Raw genomic sequence first — 22,454 nt, forward strand, 5'->3', positions numbered from 1 at the left:
AATGGTATAAATGGTGCAAGAGGCTATTGTCATAGTAGCAGATATACTCAGCTTGTTAAGGGTAAAAGGAAACACAGTGTACATATAGGAACTGTTTGTTTATCCTCTTAATATTTAAGCAATGTAGAGAAGTGCCATTAACAGCACAGTTAGCTCATTAGAACAGTTAGCTCTGATTACATGGAGGAACAAGTTAGAAAGTTCACCAACAGATTTGCTAATGCCCTGTCAATCACACCTTATATTCTTCTGATGAGGCTTGATCAAGGAAACGAAATTTGAAAACGTCAAGCAAATGTATACGACTGATTTTTACTTCTCTATTTCTTTTAAACACATTTTTGCTTTCCTAGCATGTTAAAACTCATTTCCAAATAAAGTTAACCTTTATCATCTGAACTGGTTGGGCATAAATTGGTCTAGCTGGTTGTTTCTTTTGCTGTTTACTAGCTCTGTGCCTGGCAGCATCAATCCTATTTGGTGTCACATGCCTTGTGCACTAAAGCTCTGCTGGAAGGGCAGCTTTGGACAGGAGGAAGACAACTGCCTGTTTGAATGGCCTTGGCTGTGGTGCGCCACAGGTAGCGGAGCTTGGTCCTTCCCTGGGAACAGAGCTGGCAAAGAGGCAATGCTGTGTGTGTGGCAGGGAGAAGGGCTGGGTGGAGCAAGAAACTCTTCTGCTGAAGGAAAACCGGCAGAGCAGGAACACCCAAAACAGCTGAGAGAGTCCTGAGAGGACCAGGGAGTCTTCTTGCAGCTTCTGCTTCCAAGAGCATTTTTTTGTTGTTAGAAGAGTGAGCACTGGAGTACTGGAAGCCTTTGCAACCTGCTGCATGGCATTTCCTTTACTCTTTGCAAGATAGGCAGACAGAGAAAAGCAGCTCCTGAGAAAAACAAGGAAAATACTTTCTCTCTTCAATCAAAGCTTGCTCTCAAGTGCCCTCTCGTGGGAATCTGCATATGCAGGATCACAGTAATTATCCCACAGTAAAGAGCTACTAGACAAATGGAGAGATGGCAGCACTGCAACCTCCTCCCTCACAACGCTTTGTTCAGTTTTGCTAATTAGAGGGGTTTTGAGAACCTCTGGCAGTTGAGATAGGTAAAGACAGTCCAGGTCTGTAAACCTGACTAGCCTCAAAAATTAGAAAAAGACTTGCTCAGCATATCCAGATTAGTTGATTCTGGGCACTAACCAAACCTGAAGACAGGTGAAGTAAGAAATTTTAATATTTTTGTCCTATTAATATTTAATATTAAACAATAGGACAAACCTCTAGTCCCTGAAGTAGTAAGATACCTTGAAGCAAAGCATCAATCAGGTGGGATGGTATTGAATTCATCAATGATACAGAAGGAGAAGGCAATTTTATGAGGTGTTGGTTACTGACCGTTTTATTTGAGTGGATTTTCTCTGGTTATGAAAGACACTGGGATGAAAGAATTTTGTAAATCACCGTTCTGGGATGAGAAGACATGGTTTTTTGATCTTAAATAAATGATGTGATTATATTTTGCTCATTGTAAAGCCTTTGTCCATTTTAAATTTTAGAAGAGATTATTAGTTAAACAGATTTCAATAGTGTGCTTCCAAAGTGATTTTTACCCTAGCACTTAGCACTGAAGTTTGTTGTAGTTTTTATGCATGAGATTCTTAATCTGACTTCTTCACTTATATCATTGTCCATATGAATTATCTATGTGCAAAATCATCCTTGCTTTAGGTTTACCTGTTTATTATTATAATGAAACAGTATGAATCAACAGTCAGATTCTACCATCAGTCACATGTTGACTTAAATAAGTCTTTAGGCTTTATACAACAGATTAAATAAATTTGAAAGCCTTTTAATCTGCTTTCTGAAGATCAGATCTATGTAGTTTCATCTAAGACGTCTCATACTATTGAGCTTTTGGAATTTTGTGTAGCTATTGTGGCTAAACAAGTGCTCAGTGCAACACTGAACATTCAAAAACCAAAATTATAAAAGGATGTGCAGTGTCTTCCAGCTCAATTCATTCAATGATAAGACAAAAAGCGATACCTTTCTTTGTGCTTTTGAAAATCTTTTCCTGTCCATTCTTTTCCTATAGAAAAGGATCTTTGTTTTCAGTAAGCCTGCAAAAGCTATTCTATTTTAGGCAGCTTCTGCCTGACACATACATTTTTAGTTAATATCAGGACAACTGCACAGTTTAAAATTATTGACTTGGTCCATTCTCCATTCCGTACTAATCATATCTAGTCCTGTTCTCAGCAATCAAAGATAAAAACTAGGCTGAGAAATCTACCTCTACCCAAAGGAAGGTTGTAGCAAGGTGGGGGTTGGCCTCTTCTCCCAGGCAACTAGTGACAGGATGAAAGTACACAGCCTTAAGATGCACCAGGCAGGTTCAGGTTGGGCATCAGGAAAAATTTCTTCATGCCAAGGGTTGTCAAGCATTAGAACAGGCTGCCAGTGAGGTGGTGGATCACCGTCCCTGGAGGAGTTCAAGAAACAACTGGACACGGCACTTATTGACATGGTGGTGATTGGTCAAAAGATGGACTTGATCATCCTGGAAGTCTATTCCAACCTAAATGTTTCTATTTTTATGTGAGTCTGTGATCAATTATTGCTCACTCATCTTTAGTCAGTCATAGGAACTCAGTCTTGTTCGCATCTCATTTATCAGATTACTGTTCCACATCAGTTGGCCCTTACGGCTCATAGAGAAGCAGCCCAAAAGTCAGGTCTTCTTTTCTCCAATGTCCCCTAATGAGGAAATTCATTTAAACAGCATGCCTGTGTCTGATCTGCAGTCAAGGCAGTAAGGTTTTTCAAGCCAAACCAAAACCTGGAAACTGAAGACTGAAGAGAGAGGGATGTTTCCCTGGCTCCTGGCCAGCTGAACTCTGAGTCATAGTGGACCATGGTGGCACAAGAATGAAGGGCTGTTTGCCTTTCCCCTGCTCATCTGGAACACTGCAGATGGGCTGCCGGTTGCCACAAACACTGCCAAGGGCAGGCTTCCTCCAGCTGGGTGTGCAAACTTAACTTGCTGGAAAATAAACAGTATTTATGCATACATGGAAATAAATGTATTCACTATGCACTTCTGGGTTATTAGAGACTATTTATTGTCATCTCATGTGTAAGAGTACCTGCTTTGCTTGGAAGGAATTCAACACTTGAAAGGGAAAAAAAAAGATCAGTAGAGTGCAGAAAAGTCTGTTTAAGTACTGTCATGCTGTGAATTACATTGCATAAAGAAACTGATAAAATAATACATAACAGTTATTGAATTGCATGAAAGAAAAACAAATCAATTGTTTTTTCCAGGCACTTAAAATATAAGCAGTTTCTTTTTTTTTCTGTGAGAAATTAAATGGCACTTTTCTTCAATAATTTTCTGCCTTCAAATACTAAGCGTGATTGGTTTAAATCTGAAGGTGAATAATAAGAGTTGGAACCATCTGACAAAAGATAAGTTAATTCTTTAATCACAACTTTAATTATCTTGCATGGAATTTACTTTATCTTTTCTCTACTGAAAATGTTATTAGATTATTTTTGTATTTTAGTTTATCCCCTTTATTTTAGATATAATGGTTGTTTTTTTCAATAACGATGCCAACTGTCATGCATAATATAATGTACGTAGAACATCCATTAATATTTTTCTGGATGTGACTATGTGTTTAATTAATTTTAGATAAATTGTAATATAATCATTTTATACGAATAGGTTTGATTTTCAATTTTAAAAATTTTGTCAGTTGCTAGGAGGATTTCATCAAATAAAAAAAAAAAGAAAAACAGTCATGTCTAGAAAAGCTCATACAGTGATTAAAACACACACAGAAGACTCTGGAAAACAGGGGTGAAATTCTTAGTCTTTCTGGGTTACTGTGAGAAATCAACCATATTTTTCCTTAACTCCATAGTTTTTCTATGTTAAGGTCATGGATGACATCCAGCAATGAACAGTAATATGCTAGCACAATGAGTGTAGTTTTTTCTTTTTTACATATGAGTGCACCTGTAAAAGTAACATACGGATATCAGGACATAATTTTAATCAAGATTTCTATTATAACTGCCTCAAGTACCTTAGGACTAAATTTTCTGTTATGACATGAGCAATCATTGAATAAACTCTGACATAAGAAAATATGCCTCCAGGTTACTTCACCAGTGCACATTTTCTGTCCCTCCAAGATATTCTGTTAACGAATTTGAGAAATGGAAGTGGCATCTTATGAAAGAATAGCGGGTTTTCTTTATAGTACACAATTCCTCTTCTGAACAAAAAAACTACCAAACCATTGATGTTATAAAGTCTGTTGTTCAACACTGCTTTTGCAATACCAACTGGCATTATATCTGAGGTTTTGATACTAAATTATATTTCCCAATATATATTGGGTTTTGTTTTTAGCCAGTGAAACAATCATCTTTGGGCATCCTTTACTTTGACAGAACCATTCTATAAAAGATATGATGCTATCAGTTTTAGTATGACCACACTAAATAGGAGCCTTATTTGGTGTCCTCTTTAGTAACCTGTTGACTTTTTTTTGTTCTTCACTCTTCGGCCTTCCTCTTTGTCATGTTTGTTTTTTCTCTCTTTTTCCATACATTTATCTTTCTCAGTTCTGCAACTCCCTAGAACTACTGATTTTTCTTTATATTTGGGGTATTTTACATATGTTAGTCATTTGTTGTTTGCCCATTTTTTTATCCCTAAAACTGTTTTTCCTAGGTCCTACCTTTGCTTCGCTACCAATTACTGGCCATATGTGAACAATTAATAGCCTTGTACCTTCTTACAAACACACTTTCAAGGCCTCTACTCTCTGCCTTATACTCCTTCATACAGCAGCCTTACTCTAGGGTCATAATTAGTTCATTCTATACAGTACAAATACTGGTTTTTTCCTGTCTATGTCTTATTAAGAATAAGCATAACAACACAATTCATAAAATTAAGGAAGACTAAAATGAATGAAGCAAGATACAGAAGAAATTCTTTACTATCAAAGAAATTCTTTACTATAAGGATAACTGGAGGCATTAGAGGCAGTGGAACAGGTTGCCCAGAGAAGCTGTGGATGCCCCATCCCTGGCAGTGTTCAAGATCGGGTTGGATGGGGTCTTGAGCAACCTGGTCTAGTGGAAGGTTTCCCTACCCATGGCAGGGGGGTTGGAACTAGATGTTCGGTAAGGTCATTTCCAACCCAAATCATTCTATGATTCTGTGGATCTAAGATCCAACTGGCCACTAGACAAGTCCTGAGGCCTCTACTGTTACCTTGACACCTAAGTAGTGGCTTGATTCTAGCAATGGCAATGCTAGAATCTGGGCTTCAGGGCTGCGGTGGTGATAGTGGGGACATTACACCACTGCTTGACTCTCTTCACCTAAATGGTAAATCAACCAGATCAATCTACTTGCTCAGATCTGAGGAGTCTTGAGGCAGGAGGGAAAATGTGTTAAATCCAGAGTGATGTTTTTGAAGATGTTTATACAACTTTTATAAGAAGAATTTTTTTTCCCTTGTCACTTTTATAGCCAGGCAAAAAGTGGAATTGAATAGGTTATTTGCTCTGGTAGCAGTAGAGCCGCAACTTACACCCAGTTATACAGGTAACCTTATGAACCTCTAAGAACAGGACATACACATATCACATGATGACGATTCTACAGAGCCCAGCTGCCTCAGGGTGCCTGTCACAGGATCATATCTGGCTCACAGAATTCTCTTGATGTTTTCCCCGGAAAGACACATAGAGGGCTACAGGATGAGCATATTTATTCTGCAAGTCTTCTGACAATCCATGGGTGCTTTACATTATGTCTGCATACCAGAAAGCAGTTAATGTTGACCATTAACCACCTTGTACTGAACCTAATTACTTAGTTTTGATTAAAGCACACAATGAATCCAAAAGCATTCAATCCTTATTTGCATGCATGAGAAGTAACAAGAATTTCACTGGTATTTTATTCTAGTACTGATCACCATCAGATTTAGAAGCTTATATTAAATATTTTATTTAAATTTTTGTCTTCAACTTCGAGCTATTGCATCTCATTACCTTTTCTACATGAAATGAAAAATCCTCTTGCTACCCAAGTATTTTCTCTTTGTAAAGATATTTACACGCTGTAATCAAGTCACTTCTTGTTTTTGTTTCTTCTAAATGAAACAGATGGAGCTCTTTAAGCCTTCGCCTACAGCATGCTTTCTTCAGTTGTTGAATAAATTGTGTAGCTTTTCCTGCATGCTTCCCACTTTTTTTTTAAATATGGAACATTGTAATCAATGTTTTATGCAGAGGTACTTTACACATCAATATTCCTTTTTTGTTTTATTTAAATACATCTGAGAATTATTTTTTTCTCACAGCACTGCAATGAGGCTCATATGCTGAGATCTTCAGCAGTCCTTTTCAGATTACTTTTTTTGCTTTCTCACATACAGTTCAGCTGCAGTTCAGTAGCTATAACCTGCACATTTTCTTCTGTGCTTTTATCTGGCAACTGCAAGTGACCAGAAGTGACCTACAGTACATTAAAAAATGTACTGTTCAGCTAAACAAAAGTTATCACAAGATTTCAGTTGATGCATAGGCTTCCTCTCCTGTGGAAGGGAGATAAGGAAAGGAAGTGAGAGTGGAAATGAAGAGCCTATTTAAAAGTCGGTGTTCAACTAATAGAGGAAGGGGTTTTCACATTTACCTACAGGACAAGAGACTACGGGAAGTATGAAATGGGTCATCTGTCTCATTATGTTTTTTTCATGAGAGGGACTTGAGGGGTGAATTCAGATTGAATGTGCCAAAAGCTGTACTGTTTTCTTTGTAAGAGTAGGACTTCCCATTTATCCTTATGTAATTTTAACCATGTGTATTTATGGTGTGCACGAAGAACGTTTTTGTCTCTGCCTGCTAGAGTTAGTACTTTTATCCTCTGTTTCTCTTGCCTACTGCATGCCTGGATTCACATCTATGACTATTCTATTCATATGACTAAAGCAGAAACGTGTTTTGATGGAGAAGTAGAGTGGAGACACAGGTTTGGATAGAAGCACTACGTTCCAAAGTCAGAGCTCAGTTCTTACACACCAAGTAACTTAGATCTTTACTCTACCATAAGGCAAAGCAAGTTTCCAGATAATCCAACTCATTACACAAACATAATTCTCTGGACATTCTTCGGTGTTATAAACAGTGTGTATGCCCTGTAAATGATATAATCACAACACTAGCTTTAGTCTGTTCCATGCTTATCCAGTAGAAAACATATAATATACTATGTTGTTACCCACCTATGTATCTTCTCAAAGAAGTCCAACATATTCCTTATTTTCCTCAGGCAACCTTTCCAATGTGATATTATACTAACCATTAAGAGGAGGTCCTTATCATCTAATCTTTCACTGCAGTTTAAATGCATTACTTCTTATCCTGTCTGCTGCTAACACAGAGAACAGATGACTTTTGCAAAAGTACTTTCTTATTTTATGATTGTCATCAAATTTCTATTTAAATTTTCCTTATTTAGGCTTTACAGCCTCATTCATTTTGTTCATCCTAAGAAGTCATGCCTTTAAACTCTTTGTCATGCCTGTCATGCTCATATGGACCATCACTTAGTCCACATTTTTCTTGAATGCAAGTCACTGCACAATGCAAAACACTCCAAATGCAGTTTTACTCCAACTACATAAGAATGGAAGGATTACTTTATGATTCTAACTGGATATGTTCCTTTTTATATATGCCAGCATACTATGCAATTTGAAACAAAATTCTGGGGTTTGTTCCTACTTAACTTGTGATATAGTATCTTCTACTTATTCTGATTGGATTACATTTATTATTTCAAACACAATCTATTTATAAAGACTTCTAATCTTTTTGTCATGCCATCTGTAAGCTTACTTTGTTGTCTACCATCCAGATTGTTGAAAAAAAATTTAGTGGAACTAAATTGTAAGTAGACTTCTTTCAAAATCACCCTCCTCTCCTCTCCCTTTTCATGGATAGCTCTCACCCAAGTTCTTCATATTTCTTTCTTCGTAGTCAGAGAAAGTACTTCTCCCTTTTACTTTGAATCAGATCCCAGAAAATCTCTGTTTATAGTCACCTTTTCCGCCATTGCATGAAAAAAATTGACAGTAGCACATTCAAATATCCTTGAATTTCTGATTAATGATTCCTTTCAAAAATTATGGATTTGCAGTTAAATACCCTATCAGTTCAAGTCCTGTGTACTTAAGGATTCTACTATTTCTTTTATTTATTTAAAATATTAAAAACAAAACCAAACCGAAACAATAGAAAAACCCACAAGCTCTAAATTAATGCACAAGAGAGATGAGGGACTGGATTTTTTTTTTTTTTTTTGTAAATCCAATGAGTTAATTGTTTTTATAAGCCACCTATTACATTGTCTTCTAAATATCCCTCTCTGTCTTCTTTATATTCTCCTATATTTTTGTTGTTTCATATTTGAATTAATTTGAATTACAGCTTTATTAAATCTCTTTTAAAGCAGAAATATGAAGAAACAGCTGAGTGAATTGTGATTTTCATTTTGGATTTGAGAAATGGTTTCATTCATCTAAACATGGAAGCAACCTTGAGAAATATTTTTTCTTACTATTGTTACTGAGGTTATTAAATCTCTTAAACAGTTTTTTAAATGTGGCATGTAGCCCTAGTAATTATGGTGTTGAGAGGCAATGCTAGAATACACAAGGAATGTATTTGCAAATGCTGTTCATACTTATTCCTTTAAAATATTTAATTTGTTAACTATCAGCTATGATCTATGAATATCTCTACTTTTAGACCCGTCAAGCAGAAGTAAAATAGTGTTTCCAATCTGGAAAATTTAAATTATGCAGTTGTCACTTGCACTGTGAAGTAGCTTTTCTGCTTTCTCAGCATGATTTATAGTTTTAATGTTTAATTTTCTTTTCTGGCAGACAAAAACTGTTCCACAGATATTGATGAATGTTCCCTCAAGCCCTGCAAAAACGGAGGCCATTGCCATGATTTGATTGGTGAATTTTACTGTAGCTGTTTGCCAGGTAAGAAGTCACATGATATTTATTTGAGAAATGTTCTGTGGTATTCAAGAAAGAAATAGAGTTTTTCATAAGAATACAACTAAGTAGTAATTTATTTTACTTGAAAAGAGAGGACTGAGCAGTTATGCTTTAAGCATATGCTACAATTGCTATTCAGATGGTGTCAGCAGAATTTGTTTCCAGAATATAAATTGTGTACCAGAAGTCCTGGCTTCCAAACTGCGGAACAGAGAGTCTTAGAAATCAAAGAACTCTGTCAGTGGTATTCATCTCATAACCTTTGAGCAATTCTGAATTTATAAATATTTGCAAAAGTTAATTTTCTTCCTACCGTGGAGGTATCATGACTTTGTTTCAATTTTTTCTACTAGCAAAAGTTATTTTTAAAATTTCAGAAAAAAAATTGTGGGCAAGTTATACTGTAGTTGTCGTAAGGTTTGCTGTGGTAGATTGACCCTGGCTGGAAGCTGGGTGCAGTCAGTTTATCAGACATTGTTTCTACCACTCCTTCTTCCTCTGGGGGAGGACTCCTCACACTCTTCCCCTGCTCCAGTTTGGGATCACTCCCACAGGAGACAGTTCTCCAATGTGAGTCCTTCACTTGGGCTGCAGATCTTGACAAACTACTCCAGCATGGGTTTCCCCCCAGGGTCACAAGTCCTGCCAGGTAACCTGCTCCAGCATGGGCTCCTGTCTCCTTGGGGCCACAGATCCTGCTGGAAGCCTCATCTAGTCCAGGCTTCCCACGAGGTCACAACCTCCTTTGGGCATCCACCTGCTTTGTCATGGGGTCCTCCATGGACTGCAGGGGGATCTTTGCCTGTCCATGGACCTCCATGGGCTGTAGGAGAATCTCTGCCCTGCAGCACCTCCACTCTCTCCTTCTCCTCTAACTTTGGTGTCTAAAGAGTTGTTTCTGTCACATATTCTTATGTTGTTGCATGGCTGCAACTTCTCAGTTGGGTTTTTTTACCCCATCTTAACTTTGTTATCCCAGAGGTGCTACCACTGTTCCTGATGACCTCGGCCTTGGCCAGCAGTGGGTCCATCATGGAGCTTGCTGACATTGTCTCCATCAGACATCTGGGAAACTTCTGGCAGCTTTAAATTTAAATATGTGATATTTGTATAGTATGATTAATTATTGATTCCCCCCCACCACTTTCTTTATTGTGGGAAATAGCAAGCAAAACATGAGTTGATAGTACTTTTTCAGTTGCAGTTTTTTAACTCTCTTAGGTCATGTAAGCATTGCATTGCATTAAACCTTGTTCTATAATGTCAAGTTAGCAATGTAAGAGTACAGTGATCAAACTTTTATTTAGACAGAAATATTTACTTCAAATGGATAAGAAAAAGAAGTGTTTTATAATTATTATGTCCCCATAAGAGTTATATGTGTTTTTATGCAAGAGATTTTAAAATGTATACAAGCTATTTCAACTCTAAGGTACAAATAACTTGAAAGTTATTGATGTGTGAAACATGGAAACTCACAACCATCACTGCCACTAAATAATAGTGTATGGACATGAAAATACATTGAATATATACATAAATACTTATAGATAATATTATATATAGAAGTGTGTGTATGTGTGTATTATACGTATATGTATATATGCATACAACTTTTTTAAGACCTGAGAATTTCACAGTAGACGTTCAGGATGCAAAATATGAAAGGGATTTTTTATTATTATTAATTACTTTGGCTAATTTTTAAGACTGAATTCTTAAGTTTTTCAGTTACAAATGCTGTGACTATACTTCATTAGTCTTTCCATTGTGGATAAAACAAGTGTCACATTTCATTTTGTCTATGTATTTTGCCTGCTGAAATCACAAACACAACAATGAATATGAAAACATCTGTCTGTTTTACTTAAAAAGCAAAATCTTATTCATGAAAGACTGTAAGAAGTGCACATATGAAATCTCAGACTACAAACATTTTCTATTAATATTTTTGAACACTTGTTGGATACAGTCTTTGTGAAGAATTAACCCATCTACAAAATAAAGGATGAAAATTCATTATTTAAACAGTATTTAGGGATTACAGGAAGGCAGTAGAACACCTGAAGGGCAGCACAAAGGGATTCCAGCTAGTAAGTCAACTTCGTTAGGAACCCAGCTTAGATACCTCTATGCAAACACATGCAGTATGGGGAATATACAAGAGGAGCTGGAGATGTGTGCATGCCTGCATGGCTATGGTATTATTGACATCACAGAGACATAGTGGAATAAATCCTATGACTGGAGTGTTGGAATGGAAGGATACAGGCTCTTTAGGAAGGATAGACACAGCAGATGAAGAGGCAGTGTTTACCCTCTCTGTCAATGACCAGTTGCAGGGCCAGGAGCTCTGTCTGTGGATGGATGAGAGGTTGTAAGAGACTGAAATGGTTTACGGATTAAACATGAAGATCACCAAAGCCCAGTCCCCAGCTGAACATGCCTCCTGGATTTCAGGGAGTTGGACTGTGAGTTAAGCCTCCTGACAGGAACTTGAGATAAGATAAAGGTGGTGGTACTATTGTCTAGTCATCTCAGGTTTAAGGTGAAGTATACAAGGCTGGAAGGAGGCCATAGCCCGCAAACTTATTTGTATAATGTGCCCCTCCTGTGAGAGACTAGACTGTCTCTCTTTTTCTGCTCTTAAACAGTTCTAGGCTGGATGCATAATTTTTGTCTTTTACAAAACATTACATCTACTACACAGCTTCTTTCCCATCCCTGTTTGTTCCTCAGTGATGTATTATCCGTACTACACCTAACTGAATACATAAATATTTTTCTTTTCAGTGGGATTAGTGGATGATTAGCATGGTTGCTAAAGTAGACTGATTTTGAAGCAGAAAATCCTATCAGTTGAGATGCTTGGATTGATGGATTCAACCTAAAATCAATTTTCCTTACACTTGATGCACTGAATCAAAGGAGCAGTGCTTCTGATTAAGAGTAAACTCACACACAGAAAAATTGTAAATCAAATTCTTCCTTTTTTGGAAGGTGGTGTTGTTATTAAAGTTTACTGTACCATGAAATAAGACTGTACTTTCTTTCAAACCTTTCTGGCAACCCTTATTATGAAGTAGACACTTATACATGAAAGTTTTTACTCCAGGAAGAGGCCTTACAAAAATGTTCATGCTGTGACTCAAAAAATAAAGGGAATAATCAAGATTACAGATGGGAAATGCTTACAGAATCATTCAGTTCTTCATGCTGCCACTGCACAATCATGCTCAATATAAACATTGTAATGATTTTTTTTGTTTGATTTCAAAGTTGCTTGGTAAGAAAGTGTAGCATTTTTTACATGCTGCTCCACTTGCCAAAAAAATTGCCTGATGCCTAGTTTAAAATTCCAATTATCAATTTCTTGCTTCAAGTCACAATTCACTTATACAATTTGTAAGTCATATATTTTTCTTATACCTGACATCCTAACTTGTACTAGAATACCATTCTTTCTAAATAAGTCCATCTAATCAGTTGTAGAAAGTTTGTTCAGCAAACTAACATAGAAGATACTTTGAGTATTCATATAGCAAAAGAGTGCAGAACTGCTTTTGGCAGTACTTAGTGGAATCAATATTTTAGGGAAATAGAGGTCAATACGTTCACATGATGTTAGCTCTTTTTCAAAGTCTTAATACTGAAACTTCTGTGGGCAGTCACATCCATGAGGTATCAGTGTTGACTCTTCATCCAGGATGAGGGCTGAGGTCATTTAAAGTCAGAGATGCTGGAGAGGCAGAGGTTATACAGCTGCATCCCCAGGACCTGCCACTTAACTGACTCCTGAAAAAGCAGTATCTGGAAGAAGTGAATGACATGAAGAATCATTAGGGGTTCTTCCCAGTTCTCCTTATGGTTATAGCTCATCCATAGCATCATTATTTCTCTGATATTCATGAAATGTTAAATATATTTTTAGTAACTCTAGTAATTCTTCTGTGTTTTTGAGATTATTGGTATATTTAGATATTTTTCTGATAGCAGTCTTCCTGAGTGTGTCCAATCATTTGCTACCATTGAGGATCTGATTGTTTACTTCACTTTTTCATTGAATCTTTTACAAAATTAGTTAAACTTTAACTGTTTGTTGCATTATGTCTAACAGTCCAGTCATAGAAGACCTAGCAAAAAAAGGCAACAGTTCTAAAATTGGTACAAGTTGAACACTCCCTTTTATAAAAAAAAAAATAAAAAAATATTCTAAAATATTTTTAACATAAGGAAGTAGAAAAAATAATCTTCCAACGTCATTCTTTTTCTTTTCACACTGCAACATAATGGTTAAACCTGTCCTTCCTCTCTCCTCTCCAGTAACATTTACAGCACATTATTTAAGCCTGGTACAGGAAAAGGTGACATTTAGTTTATTTTCCTAAAATGTAAGAAATAACATATTAAAAACAATATTATGTCTTCATGAAATTTATACCTGACTGTAGGAGAGTGGTTACTAGAATTTTGTGAAAGTGTCAGCAAAGACATCAAGTGAAATTACATGTGATAATGCAACAGAGTACTACTGATCAGTCCTCCTAGCCTCATTCTAAGAGAATGACAGAGGGAAAACGATGTCAAGACTAAGCAAAAAATGCTCTATTTGAGCACCTAGAGCAGAATCTAGAAAGCAAATATGAAACGTGCCCTTTCTGCAAAGAACATTGCCCATTGGTAGGCTTGGATCCTAAAAATGTGAAAAAAGTTGTCTACCTTTACCTTCAGTATCTAATTTCTTTGTCACTGTTTCATTAAGGGAAAAAATGACCCCACTATTATTCATTATCTGGAATTAAGAGAAATATAATTAAAGAGTCCCTTCTCATTATCAGAAGACAAAGTCTGAAAAATACTAAAAAACCTGAGTCTTTAATCGGTATTCCTCCCAAACAAAGAATTGATTGGGTCTGTGTAGTGAGTCTGGTTCAGATGGAACTAATTTTCTTCACAAAAGCTCTTACAGTGCTGTGTTTTAGATTTGTGACTGGAGTAGTGTTACTGACACAGGAATGTTACTGTGCGGCATTTGTATATTGTTGAGGCCATCTCTGTTACTCATTTTGCCCTTCCAGTGAGTAGGCTGGAGTGGACAAGAAGCTGGGAGTGGACACCACTGACCCCAATAGACCGAAAAGATATCCCGTTATCCCATATACATTATAGTCAGCAATAAAAGCCTAGAGATATTTTTTCTAATGCAGCTGTTGCTCAGAGACCATGTGGGCACTGGTGGGAGGTGGAGAGTGACTGCTTTTGCATCCCTTGGTGTATGTTAAATTTTTTTTTTGCAACTCACAAAATTGTCCTTATCGTGTCTGACCAGTTTTCTCACTTTTGCCTTTCCAATTCTCTATATAAATCAAATTTCAAGATATACATTCCTTTCTCTACTTTTGTTATTAGAATTTTGTTACTAATTTCATTGTTAGAGAAAGATGACAGTGCAATGGAGTTTTAAGTTTCCTTGCTTGTAATTGTCATACTTTTAGACTAAGTTGCCATACATGCTTTAAGTTGTAATATAAATCTTAATATACATGTTCCGTGCAAATGAAAGTCTTTGAGATTTATGTGAATAAAATGCTGCTAAAAAAGTACACATTAGGTCATTCCTCCAGTGATCATATAATTGTGCAGACATTGCATATTCAAAGTGTGCACTATGATGTAATACACAACTGTGTATTCTGTAATACACTGGCAACTGTACCTTTTTGATCATAATGTTCCCAGAACACAGCAAGAGTTATACTTCTAATCCTAATCTTCATTATCTGTTGAAAAGTGGACATAAAAGTATGAAGAGAAAATAAAACTCCCCAGTTTCTACTTCTGTGAGATTTCATTATATTACTCTTACACAAATAAACATTTAGTGAGTTTCTGCACTGAAAGACTGGAATATATATAATTTTGCTAAATTAGGAAGTAAAACAAAATTCTATGATTAAAAACAATTATTGAAATACATATACCTTTTAATTACAGTTTTTACAAATGAAAAGAAGTAAATGGAGAAGGAAGAAGAAAATTCACGTGATGAGGTTGAAAGCCATTCATTATACATCAGCATATACTAGGCAGTGGAAATAAGCACGTACAAAGTGTAGGAGAAGAAAAAAGATGAAATCCAAAAGCATCATATGAAAATAGGAAGCAAGAAAGGGCAAATGAAAAGAGCAATATAGTTTGCAAAGTTCATGAAAAAATCTGCTAAAGGGCAGGCTGTGATGAAGAAAGAGAAAGTAAACGTGGTTAAGAAAGCACATGGCAAATTTCTCACTGTTGTGAAAGGATACAAACTTATTAGATGTAACAGCTTTACTAAGCTACTTTCTTTTTTATAATTCTAATTTTCTTCCTGTATTTCTCTCTTTATCAGTGTAATGCTTCATGCCAGTAGTAACTGAAATTTTCCTGCAATAGAACAAGAAAAAATTGCTGGCTTCCATTCTTTTTTTCCAAAAATATGTTACCATTTATAAGGCTAAAACTACAGGGGAAAAACCATTTGATTAATAGCTCATTTGTAATGTCAATTCAATCCTTTAACCCTAGCAGATGACTTAAAAAATTCACATTTTTCTGATAGAAAACCACTATTGCAACGTGGATAATAAGACACTGAGTTACTGTTAGCAAAAGCAGGCACAAAACAGTGATGTCTTGAGAAATGCTGTAATAACCCATTACAAATCCCTCAGATGAGGAAATATCTCTATGACAGCCTTTAGCTTGAGTCTATTACTTCTAAAACTACTGTAATGGTAATAACAGGATGGAAAGGAATAATCTCTTCTCTCAATATTAAACACTTTTTAAAGACCTGTTATAAAACCATCATAGCTGTATTTCACAATTCACTAAGGTTATACTCTTTTAATAAAGGATTTAGTTCCCAAATTGTGACTAATTTTTAATTTGTTGTCTCTTATATTTGGCATCTCTACATTTTTCTTAATGGAATATGTTACCATTTTTAAGTGCCTCTTGTTGACAGAATGAGCCTATTCAAATTTAATAAGAAATTAATAAGATTTACATTGATGTAATCTCTGGCTCTCTGTCTTTTTATGATATTAGAAATGCAAATGACATTTGTTTTCAGAAACCATGTTCCAGAAAACGGCTATAGACACATAAAATTTTGGTCAATATACTTAAAATCATACTTTTTGTAAAGCAGTTAAAGTGATAGTCAAACTACGGTCTTTTTCCAATGTTACACTGATGTGTCTACTAAACATAATTTTTATATGATCGGTTTATATGTTTAACAATTGTTTAGTCCAGAACTTCTATTTCTGGAAAGCAGGTAACTAATAAGTGATTTTTCCATTACGTGTCTAAATATTTTCAAATTCCTAATAGAGGATCTAAAGGTTTTTGGCAATCTCTGATTTAAAAAAAAAAAATAAATAAAATTCTGAAGTCTATTTATATGAACAAAACTGAAGCACTCTTTATTCTACTCCCAATTTTTTAGGAATATTAACATTCTTTATTTTGGATAACATTTGCTCTTTTCCTTTGACATTTCCATACACTGATTTAATTCTTCATCTATGCATTTGTTCCATCTTGATGCTATCCCACTCTTCTCTAAAATAACTTCCTTGATTGACAACTCACTTTCAAACTAATCTTCTGGTCCTGCAATGTACTGAAAAATAATTAACATTTGTTCAGTTTTTAATTTCTGTGGCTCTATTTGCATTAGTAAGGAGTAAAAATATTATATCAAATTCCTGACATTGTCAGCTAAGAGAAATGCCTTACCAGACCTTTAGCAAAGTCTATAACTGTTGCTTTATGGGTTTTAATCACCTATTTTTTTTTTCCTTTACTTATCTGTTCCTAGAAAAAATCTTTTTTTTTTTTCCTCAGCTTTTCTGGTAGCATAGGGTGTTCTAATGGAATAAGAAACAAAGGATCATACTTGGATCTCATCTTTCAAATTTACAAAAGACAGACTAAAAATATACAATGAATAACAAGGAATGGCTGTGTACTTTGTGTCCAATAAGTTGCTTATCAGCAAATTCTAAGAAATAGTTTAAACCCAAAATTTTGCCAATTTAATACCATGAATGGCATGAACAGCAAGTTAATGTATGTTTATTTTTATTTTAATATTTTTCTTCCTAAATTCTACTTAAAAAAACTTTTACACTCCTGAAGAAATGCATACCAAACTTCATGATGCGCTTCAGAAACAATGGTTTCTCTTTTTAATAAAGTCATTGAACTTGCTTTCTATAACAAATTAATTCATCTCTAAAATAAGAATATTAAACTAAACAGCTCTTTATTTGATCCAGTATCGCATCACACTACAGGGGGCAGCTCATCCTCTTATCTCCTTATTCTTGCCACATGAATTCTGAAAGGCAGGCAATATCTCCAAGGTATGACTGAGGAAGAATAGCAACACTGCTCACTGCTTGTGCTGAGTTTACTGGGATCTTCATTGATTTTTTTTTTCAGAGATGTTAAACTGAAATTTTGTGTAATTCAGAAGTTAGGAAATTCATATTAATTATTGATGTTGCTGTTTATATTTTTGTCATTGCTTTTGTTGCGGGTTTTGTCTGTGTTTTTTCCTACAGACCTGCTAGCAGCATTGATTTTACCCCAATTCTAACTGGTTTTGTCTTCTTTGGAAACAAATATCTCAAATATTTATTTTTTAAAAGTTATCAAATTAGCATGTGCAGTCACTCCTTTATAAAGGGAAAAGAGTAGTATGTCTCTGGAACTTAGCTTTAATTATATGCTGAAATTTTGCTTTTTTTAGATCCTGAAGTTATGTTTCATTACATGATGTCATACTAGACTGATCTATGTACAAGATGATGCAACCAAAAAATTATATGGAAAAATCAAAACTATATAAAGCAATTTCTTACTCTCACTTTTTCATTATTTATAAGGGAATTTATAAATGTCATAGGTTTTGCATATCAATTACAGGAAGTAATGTTCTATGATACCTATCACCTTCTCAGCAGATCTTGACATCATCCCAAAAGAAGCAACAAACATTGACCACTTTGCATCTTCATGGTAAAATGAAAACCACTATTATTTCATGAGGTTTTTGGTTTTTGTTTTGGTTTTTTTTTACTTTTGCATCTACATTATTATGCAGTTGTAAAACAGCATTAGGTCCTGTTCTAATGCATCATACCACAAAATGGTAAAATAGTCTGACACATTCTAAGTCAGCAAGCACAGTCAGAATAAAAAGTTATTCTGTGTCTTCTTAGTGTAAATAATAGAGATTCTGAAGCTGCCTCCTGTGGTACAGTAATCAGACTTCTACTGTAATAGCAGTAAGTCTTCTGGTGTGTTTCTGTAAGATGTATAGAGTATGCCTCTGTTTTTCCTTAATCCTTTTTTTCTAGTTCTAATCCATCTTTTAGTGGAACTGACAAAACTGTTCTTACAGTATTGGAAGATGTATTTGGCTGTGATGGCCTTTTGCCTACGTTTAAGGGGGTTTTTTGAAAGAAAAACACTGTAGAGCCAATAATCCTCCTACATCTTCTCATTAAATTGTATGGCTTAAGGTCCAGCTTGTCCAAACCAGTAGAAATGGTCATTGAAGTCAAGTAGCTAAAAGAGAAATGCTGCATGTATTAGCTGTCACTGTCAGAAAGAAATTCTAGACAGGGGAAGAATGAAGAGAAAGAAAATTACAGAAAGGTCAGTCACTTCTTTTAAAAGAAGCTTCTAGAAGAAAAAACTGAAAGTATCAATCAGCTTTGTAACAAAGATAGAAAATGGTTGACATACAATGCCAAGAAGTTTTCAACATTCTTTCTGTATGACCTGAAGCAAAAAAAAGTTGATGTTTCCCTGTCTATAAGAAAGATCTGACCACGCAATAAAAGAATAATCATAGAATCATAGTATTGCCAAATTTTGGGACCTCTCTAAACAGGGACAAAAAGTCAGGTTTAGAAAAAATACGTTATTTATTCTGTGCAGGGTGCAAGTTGGATGTTTTCCGCAAATCAAGCACACCAGGGGGTAAAAAGCAAAAGAATTTATACACTAAAGTATGCATAAGCCCACCTGTCTAATGCATAGTTACTGCCTACCTAATGCACAGTCATTTAACTTGGGCAACCTTATGTAATACTTGTTACTGCACCCACATGGGGCTTCTTCAGGAGTCTCTGCTCGAAACTGAGGAGGGGGCATCTTCCCAAATGATTACCAGAGACCACCAATGTTCATCTCAAGATGCACAGAATACAAGACTGTGTGCCACTATGATGTGATCTGCAGCTCCAGCACCACTACAATATCCCTGGTTGGAAGGGACCCACAATGATCATAGAAGTCCAACTCCTGGCCCTTCACAGGACAAATCCAAGAATCCCGCTGTGTGCCTTCAAGCACTGTCCAAATGCTTCTTGAACCCTGTCAGGCTTGGTGCTGTGAACACTTCCCTGAGGAGCCTGTTCCATTGCCCAACCACCCTCTGGGTGAAGAATCTTTTCCTAGTATCTAACCTAAACTTGCCCCAATAGAGTTTCATGTCATTCCCTTGGGTCCTGTCACTGGTCACCGGGGAGGAGATCAGTGCCTGACCTTCTACTTCCCTTCATGAGGAAGCTGTAGACTGTAATGAGGTCTCCCCTCATAAGCCATGCTGGCTGTGTTGTCTTTCAGGTGTTTTTCAATAAGTCCCAGAATAATTTTCAAAATGTTACCAATCACAGAAGAATCTGGAATGCTTAGATGAAAATGCATACTTTTCATATGTTTATTTCATATTTTCACATACACAGCTTCAGATGTGGTATTTAGAAATGACTCAGAGCAATTCAGAGCTGTTGACTTATGGATAGGTCAAATAAAAGAAAGGTAGAAGAGAGCAGAGATGAAGTATAGAACTGTCAGGACTTACTTGAATTCTTGAAAAAATACTAGAGAAAATGTGAAGATGAACTATTTGCAAGCCTCTAAAGCTAACAAAAATATAATGGTCACTAGATAACACAAATTTCTCAAGAGTAAAATGTGTGAAACCATTGTAATTTCTGTTGTTAGGTGGTAATAAACCTTTGGGATAAGGAAGAAGTAGGTTATGTATATCTTGAGTTCATTAGCATTTTTATAAGGAAACATAGGGAACACTGTCTCAATGAAACTACCACAGAACAACACGCAACTCACTGCAGGGGAACCTCAGCTGCAGTGCCTGGAACACCTCCTCCCTCTCCTTCACTGACCTTGTGGTCAGCAAAACTGTTCTCCTCAGATATTTTCACTCCTCTGAGCATCATCACACCTGCACAATAACTTTTCTTCCTCTTAAATATTATCTCAGAGGCCACCTCTCATTGGCTTGGCATTGCCCAGCAGGGGGTCTGTCCTGGAGCTGGCTGGTGTTGGCTCTGTTGGACGTGGGGGAAGCTTCAAGCAGCTTCTGATAGAAGCCACCTCTGTAGCTCCCCTGCTACCAAAACCTGGCCATGCAAACCCAATACACACGCAAAAGTGATGATTTTTTTTATGCTGTTAATGGTGGCACATTTTTTAAAATTTTTATATTCTGTAAAATTTTTGCAATAAGAACAATTTTTATGCTTGAAATTCTAGAGGACCCAAGGAAAAGTAGGATTTCATTCTTATAGGTGCTGAATAACAGAAACAGTAGTAACCAGTCTATTCTAGAAGCTAAATTAATAAAATGGCTTGTATGTAATTATTGTCACATCCAGTATAAAAAAGGAGAGATTAGTAACCCGTTAGTATGCATGAATCTTAATGATAATGAATTAAATTCTGTCATTTCTTTCTTTCAGTCTGTTTAAGCTTTTCCTAGATGTAATTTTAACAGGAACTATATAGCTTTTTTCCCAGAAGTAGTATTTGTTCAATAACAGTGAATGAATGCATATCAAATCCTGCTGCCTCTGACAATAACCCTTAATGCGAAGTTTCAGTTAATAGCTTCAGATGTACCTGCCATCTAGAATATAAGGAGCCATGTAGTGAAATTGCCATGAATCACTGTGTGGCTGGACTATGTCAGAATGGATCACAATGCAATGATCTCCCTAGAGAGCTTGTGTCATAGTCTGACTAGTAAAAACCACCTTTGTCAGGAGTCATTTGGATTTGTCAGAAAGAAATGTCTCAAGACTGTAAATGGGGCATTTCTGGAAAAAAATTAAAAAATTAAACTGTTGCTAAATTTCCATTATCTAAATTTATGAAGTAAATGGGTATCGGTAGCAGAAAAATCATTTCTTTTTATAAGAAACAGTGTATTCTTAAGTTCTGCATCTGAATCTGTTTTGATGAGAAACTTTACTCAAAACCAGATGTTAAATATCAAAGCTGAGCCATGAACCCACCACCCTTTGTTCTTCAACTTAGTATAATAACTTTAGGTATTATTATATATTATATATTGTACTAGTTGCAATACTTTGATAATTAATTCAAGGCACAGAAATAAAAACATACATAGATTAAGAACTTTATTTCAAGTCTGTAAAATTATTATGAATATTCATTTTTATTTTGTCAAAGACAAAAACGTGTTAGCTTTCCTATATTCATTATCTCTACTTAGATGATAGTCACATAATCACATGTAAGAGCTATACATATATCTCTCTATGTATAGCTATAACCATCATTGATCGATGTTTCCATTTTACTACTTTATCATAATTTTTTATATTAGTTTTATGTAGTACTTCAGTAAGCAGATGTTAACAGCTATTTGCAAAGGCAAAAATGACAGAGACTTAAATTTTTAATAGCAGTCAACAGGAAGGAAAACTTCAACTGTGTGAGAATGTTGCACAGCTGGTGTTCAGGGTGGAATTGAAACAGCTTGAAGACACCTTTCTGCATCTTCTGATTTAGAAACCAAAGTGACTGCATGTGTACGGCAGTTTTAATGTGCATTGTCTTGTATTTATGCCTCAAAGGGTTGTTCGACAAGCCAGAATTTCTAAAGTGCAGCATGTTCCGGCAATCTACCCTGATGGTCAGAAGTTTCTCTCTTACCTCTTGTAACAAGATGTTCAAAAATTAAAAAATCTTCCAGATCAGAAGCTCTTCAGTCATGCCCTAATGGCACAGTTTACATTTCCTTTAGTTTGAAGACTATGCTATGCTAGGTCCAAGCAGGACTGAACTTTTAAAATTTTGTAATATTTTTTTACTCGGAATCTGCACTTAATAAATGCTATTAAAACAAGGTTGTGTTTGGTTTTTAAAGCTATCACATTATACTGTAGGAATACAGATTTTTTGGAACATCTTTGACCAAAGACTCTTCCTTTTTCTCCTTTTTGTCTAAGATATTGAC

General features: G+C 35.7%; 1 protein-coding gene across 1 annotated transcript in view; it reads left to right on the forward strand.

Annotated features, from left to right (window-relative positions):
* Window positions 1-22,454, forward strand: part of EYS (eyes shut homolog) — a 766,416-nt gene that overhangs the window by 188,084 nt on the left and 555,878 nt on the right. The window contains 1 exon segment of the mRNA XM_018077885.2: window positions 8,981-9,085. Coding sequence (XP_017933374.2) covers window positions 8,981-9,085 — 105 coding nt within the window.

The sequence above is a fragment of the Manacus vitellinus genome, unplaced genomic scaffold, assembly GCF_001715985.3.
Source record: "Manacus vitellinus isolate BGI_N305 unplaced genomic scaffold, ASM171598v3 scaffold_4_pilon, whole genome shotgun sequence".
Taxonomy (NCBI): Eukaryota; Metazoa; Chordata; class Aves; order Passeriformes; family Pipridae; genus Manacus; species Manacus vitellinus.